The sequence below is a fragment of the Diprion similis genome, chromosome 2 (assembly GCF_021155765.1).
Source record: "Diprion similis isolate iyDipSimi1 chromosome 2, iyDipSimi1.1, whole genome shotgun sequence".
NCBI lineage: Eukaryota > Metazoa > Arthropoda > Insecta > Hymenoptera > Diprionidae > Diprion > Diprion similis.
In genome coordinates, this window is record NC_060106.1 from 15405062 (window position 1) to 15411857 (window position 6796).

At 42.9% G+C, this 6796-nt stretch overlaps 1 protein-coding gene across 1 annotated transcript; it reads right to left on the reverse strand.

Annotated features, from left to right (window-relative positions):
* Positions 1-1764: 1764 nt before the first annotated feature.
* On the reverse strand, positions 1765-3017 carry LOC124415903 (endocuticle structural glycoprotein SgAbd-2-like). Its single transcript, XM_046896620.1, has 2 exons — positions 2862-3017; positions 1765-2453 (listed from the first exon to the last, which is right to left on the reverse strand). Exons 1-2 carry the CDS (start codon positions 2901-2903, stop codon positions 2073-2075), a joined length of 423 nt encoding a protein of 140 aa, XP_046752576.1. The 5' UTR covers positions 2904-3017; the 3' UTR covers positions 1765-2072.
* Between the last annotated feature and the right edge of the window lie 3779 nt (positions 3018-6796).

Below are 6796 nucleotides of genomic sequence, written 5' to 3' on the forward strand. Positions count from 1 at the left end.
GGCATAATTAGACGCTTTGGTTACTTTGACTTTCCTCCGTGGCCTGATTGTGCTTGAGGATCTTCTTTCGCCATTGCGCAACCGGAGTCACCGGCCTAATGACCTTTGTGCCTGCAGTCCTCGCGGGAGGAAAAGAAAGGACTTACATACTCGGGGTAACTCGTTATTGGACATTATACTTCCGAGTATGGGTTATCCATTATTTTAGCATACGTATTTCTGAAATTGTTTGAAACGGAGATGAGCTGGATACGTTATGAGCTGCACTTTTGATTCAGTTCTTGTTTTCATCATCGCTGATACCAAAAACCGAGTCATTCGCAGTAGAAGAGATGTAAATTTTTGTCCAAGAAATATTCTAGAAATCAAACGTTGCGCAAACTGGTTAAATATGCGATTAACCCGTTCAAGTGTGACCCATTTTCAGAGCTTTGCAACTCGTGTTTTTCTATCCGACACTGTATCGTAAGCGACTCTCCCGCCTGATTTTGCACATTCTAATCGACGCCCGGGGCTGATTAAAGTGCGAAAAAAAGACATCCAGCAATTTTTTGGACACTGATGAATTTCTTCGGAGGTCAAAGCTTCGGCCAAATCATGCTTCGAGGTAAATCGAACTCGTATCAGGGCCGAAGATTTTATCGAGGGCACCGAGAGCCCTGGGCACACAGACTGCGATTACGTACCGATCCGTATATCTGATCCCAACGTCACGTTGGCGTTTGACAAGCCGGTTAGATTATACTATCGACAAGTGATCACCGCGCCGAAATTCTCGATTGACACATGAACGAAAGTGAAAACGAGTCGGTGATTGCCGAAAGGTCTTTACGGAGATATACAGCGCGGGAGTTCGAAGTTGCGACAAACGCCGCGTGTAACTTATATCTTCGTGTGTATTATACGCGTTCAAGATAATCGCCGGATTGCACGGGTCGGTTAAATTCTTTGACCGATTGACTCCAATCTTCAATTCGTGGCTATTAAAGAGTCTCCCGCGTGAAAGTAAAAGCTTCTATCTCCGTCAGCTGTACGTAGCTGGTATCGGCTTCGTTATGCGAGAGAATAACTCACGATTTTGCAGAAATCCACCTCGCGAGAGACTCTCTTTGGGATTCAAAACATTCCTCATTCATATTTACTGCGTCCAAGTAAACAATACGTCTATAACTATAACTTGCAACTTGTGATATGTTATATATATATATATTTGTATTATTAGTATTTGTCATACTAATTAGAAATCCTATCGTTAATATTGGGATGAAACAGTGACGAGAAGGTAAACAGACGTGTACCTTTAACACTAGAGGATGATGGAACAAAAATGTGACACAAGAAAGCCAAATGCCAAGGATGATTACGATGAGCACATCGTGCGCGGGAATAAATCACGAAATAATTGAAAGGTTCGTATAAATCGCGGCCGACGTCCTTAAAGATATTTCTCAAATAATGAAGGTAAAATTTAGGTACCTACGTCGTGTTTCCATTGCGTAATGCATGATATTATAACGATCTATGCTAATGATTTGAAATTCGTTCGACGAGATATTCGGCTTAGCTTTGGCTTGGAACAGTTTTGTCATAATATACGAGAAACAAGTTACCACGAATGACATAATAGCTCGTGCTGAGCTGAAATTCTAAAATCCTTCGGCATCGTCGAACCCAGACGTAGGCGTTTTGTTGACGGTGGGTAAACGCGCACGCATGTAATATTCCCACGTATGAACGATAGGTACGAGTAAAAGAATTCCATCATTGAAGCGGAACCGTTTCTTTATTTACAAATTGCTTAAAAAAGTACAGATTTCATTAAGCACACAGCGCGTGTCAGCCATGTTTGCATATATAATGACATGAGCCGATGACGCCACACCCGATGCCAAGAGTGCTTGCTGCTCGAGTGCCGATGAAGATGCATCTCGAGTTCCAAGCCCTTCTGGCGAAGCGACATGGCGCCGAACTTATAATACGCCTGAACACTTCGACAGTAGAACTGGTCAAGAGGTAAATGCAGCTACATAATCAACCAGTTCTGCTCGAGCGTTCCTCGATCCATTCCCATTCTACAAATTGTCCTCCTCGGGATGAGCAGCGATCCATTCCAGCGCCTTCAGGATCGCGTCAGGAATTGGCGGCGCCTGAGGAAGGTGCGCACCCTGCGCCTGGAAGCCATCCTTACCGGCGACGTAAGTCAGAGTAATCAGGTTTCCGTCTTCGCTCGGATAGCTGTAGCTGCCCTGAACGGACTCGGCCTCGTCCGGTGTCCCGGCGTTCTCCAGCTGGCCCTGTTCCTGGAGCTTGATGCCGTTCCCAGCCTCGAATCCGTAGCTGTAGGTACCGTCGGGATTCGGACCGTCCAGGTACTGGTTGACGATTGGCACAGGGGGCTGCTGATCCAGAGGAGCGGCTGCGGCGGCTGCCGCCAGGGCGAAGAAGGTCAGGATCTGCAAGACGAAAAATCGGTATGAGATCGGCGAATGATCGGAGAAATTCAGCACGGATACTGCAGATGTGGCGGCCTCTGTTACTATTGCTGTGATAAATCGTTATGGAATCTAGCCTGTGGGATCGGCGTAACGATATTCGATTTTACTGGACATTTGGTCCGTCTAGATTTCGTTATTGAAGATATTGTACCGATTGGGTTCACGAAACTTCTCGCACAACCGATCCACACTGACCTCACGATGGTTGTTGTAATATCACTATTTGGCTTTGAGTTTGTTCGAGACAAAAGAAAGGGGAGGGAGGGACTAGTTATACCGAAACCGATGCTCTCGGCATAGCCACGTGGCTTGAGCCGAGAGACAATCGGCCGCTTCGCGTACGCTTTCCACACTGTGTCCACTCACCAAAGTGTTCATTGCTGGCTTCGTACCTCGTCTCGTTGACATCTTCGTCGGAGGACTCACCTTTATAGGGACGCCGAAACCTCCTGTCGCAAATGGCCCCCCTCCGGTCTCGGTAAGTGGGGGTGGTCAAAGACGAGTATTGACTTCTACTGCAGGTTCTTCTTCTTCTTCTTCTCCTTCTTCTTCTTCTTCTTCTACTACTTCACCACGCCATGCAAATACACGTATATATCGCGTGGCTGTATAATCTTGTCGCATTGCGAAACGGCCAAACGAAGAAGCTGTCGCCAGCGTGGCAGGTCCGAGTGTATCTCTGTCCGGGAATTTCGCAGGTGGCGGTTGTACTTTAATCTTCCTGGCATATCGACGCCTCGTCGAAATCCTTTTTCTGCCACCTTTGGTGCAGATTTTCGACGGTTCTTTGTCGCCTTCGACAAGCGGCATATGCAATCCCATTGTGCCTTTGACACGTGGACCACAATACCAAGAGTTCCACTCATCACGGAGCTCCTGCCAGACTTATCATCGCGATAAATGCCGGCCTCTGGTCAGCCGGTTACGCAACGGCTCGACGACGATTCGTCATATTTTATGGCATATTCCTTAGCCATTATGAAATCGCGACTCGTCTCTCTCTCTCCAGCGGCATTTGCCACGTCCACGCGGTACGTGCGAACTCGTGTCAAGCTTAGGGTCATAAACAATAATCGGTCAGCTGGGGTATACCTTACACCATGATCGACGGTGCGAATTGCACGATCATTATTGATTGTGCTTCGGGCCGTGTCGTTTCACACGAGGCTCGTCGTATTTTCTTTTCAATAATTTCGCTAGACGAGTTACGATATGTGTTACATACACGTACGCAACACGCTTGTCTACCTACGACGACAGACGTACCGTAGACGTGAACAGGGAAGTTAAAATCTGCCGGGGAAAGTTTGGGAATTCTACGAGTATATGCCTTGGTTCACGCAGTAGACAATCGATTACTCGAAATTACTCATCGTCACCGCCACACCGTGATCTCAGTGGAATTTCGTTATACCCCTGCCGCAAATTTGCGTTAAACTTTTTTTTTCTTAGAGGTACAATACAAATAATTTCAATTTTATCTGTTATTCGTTTCAACTATCAAATAAAAAAAAAACTATAATTATAGGAACACCTGATAAGTAATACTAGGATTCGAAATCCTTCCCCTTTTTTTTTCTCGAGTCAATGGAAATTTTTTGTACTTTGATTCTCACTTTGATGAGGCAGTTAATCAAATCATTACCTTGAACTTTATGTGGTTCTCCAAGAATAGCTCGTATCGTGTATTAAGGAAATTATTCTCTCAAATCAACACCTTTGGAATGGGAAGTGGGAAATGACCATTGCTTGCGGTCAGATTATCTAACGAGATAATAATTGATACATGCGTCTTATTTCCAGATTTGAGATGACCACACGCGAAGGACGTCACCCGTTAGAATAGAACAATCAGATTCCTATATTCAGACAGAAATCAACGACCTTCGGTCTTGTTCAAATACAAATGTTACGCAGAGATTTTCAAATCACAGGTAAAGTTCGTCGTAACTCAGTCTAAGATATTTTTGACTCCTTCATCAAGTCGAAAGTAATCATAATTAGACAGATGAATTTCCATACGCCTATATCGTGATACTCGTTTAACAAAGAATATACTCGACATCAATATCTTGGTAATCTTTTATTCATTTAACGACCCCGAAAAATGCATCCGATGAATTACGATGTCGGCACATCGTAGGTACAACGAATTACGTGCAGCACACGTAATTCATGCCGAATTTTTAGTTGAATCTTGAAAAAATCAATCAGCTCCACGATTCCTAACAAATACGAAATAATCTATCAATCGATTAGATTTTAGCGATTCAATCGAGTCCTGTTCGATTATATTTTTGGACCCGATTAACCGATGCATCGATTATTTTTAGCTTCGTGGCCATCGCTGATACGAATGTTGTATCGGTGATTTTCGAGTGAAGCTAATCATTTTAAGGCGATGCAAGATTTTCGAGTATTTGGCATTCGGCGCGTTTCTAATTCTTGACAAAAATTGCTAGAATCGTTGACGGAATTTTGAACGACGCTGGTATTACACGTTCACCGTTCCATTGACCCAGCTCCTCGATCCGATCTCCATGCCATTCCCGATACTTTGCAGTCAGGAGTCTTCGTTTTATCTTCTCCTCCGTTTTTTTCTTTCTTTTATTTTTTTCTCCAGTTCAGGACCAACCATTATATTACATATATATCTTTAACGATTCAGCCATGTACCGAATTTGTGGAACCTTGGTTTGTCTCTACGCGCTCTGAATTTCCGAGGGCCCAACAATCGTCATGGGACATTTACTCGTTATTATCCCGCGTTGACTTGGATTTATGCGAAACGCACGCCGCGCAGCGAGGCCTGCAAAGGCTGATGTATAACAAGGAACACGTGTTCCTGCCTTATGCAGCACAAACTCAACTTATCTAATTTTTATAGCTTAGCTTAAATCGACGAGGTTCCTCGTCGTTAGCTTCCCTATCACGATGTTTCAAACAGATTCTATTCGATTTCGATGTGCACGAGGATCCAGGAAATCCTGGCTCTCTTTGACACCAAGGAAATCGGGAGGAGAAATCAATCACTTCCGGGTTCTGGATTGTTTTCAGAGAGTGATTTTCTTATAGAAGAATTCGTGTTTTTCTACCTAATCTTGGGAATCGATATAAATAACTTATGACTTCATATGTATGGCGTTTCTGTTTGGTTTTTTTTTTTTTTTTTTTTTTTTTTTTTGTTGTGAAAACACTGATGCAATCATAAAAACCTTTTAACGCTATTTTATCATCATAATTAACTGCTGAGTTTCAGCAATCATATCCTGCATCATGGGTCGATGGATTACCGCTATGCACCCAAACAGGTTGATCAAAGTAGCTGCCTGCTACCATGCGTAATAAGGATCTCGCGGCAATGCAAATGATTAGCAAATCGCCAAGGTATGAGCTAACGATGAATCTGTAAACTAATAATAAAAACAAGTACGATTTTTAACCGTTCTTTAAGCACGTGATCGAGTCTGTTTTGCAAAAAAATTTAATGAGAGTTTTTCGGGAGTTAACTGACGCTAAGAAACAACAAGGCAACTTAGGTTTTTATCGAATATGAAAAACCCTTCCTTAAAATACGAACGTGATGAAAAATTATGTTTTGCGGTTTATCGCATGTTTTTTTCTACACTCTATGGAACGCAGAGAAAAAATTCCATCAGTGATATTAAAACGACCTTCCACATCTTCTATGGATATTTGTAAGCAAGTCTCGATTTCGAGGAATAGAAACGCCATAATGTATGCGATGAGATCGTACAAAATAGGCAAACAGAATCGAGGAAAAAAAAGATGTTGCCCATATATCTGTGCAGTGAATACAACGTAGAAATAAAAGTGGTAAGACGCCATTGTAGTTGAGCCACGATTCTATTATTGTAATTATAAAAGACGATGATCGTATGCACGCCTGGCATTAATGACGATCAGTAGTCAAAGTCACGCAAAATGTTACTGATTGGGAATAACACAGTCGCGGTAATATCCATAAATAGGTAGATAAAACTGGGTGTAAACAAGCCATGCAACAAATATATAATAACATAACCGAGATGCAAAAAAAGAGAAAAGAAAAAAAATAAACAGCTATCTAATACCGTCGAAAGATTGTAGTCGCGTGGATTTTGAAACAGAGATGACATTCCGATGTCCAAATCACCTTTCTGAATGTCTTCTCTCGATCTGCCAGATGAGAAGACGCGCAATCACATTGGTAAGAAAAAAAAACGCTGCTGGTAATCCTGATCGGATAAGGACTAATAATAACCAATAGATATGGTCGAACAACCATGCGTTGCTGGGTA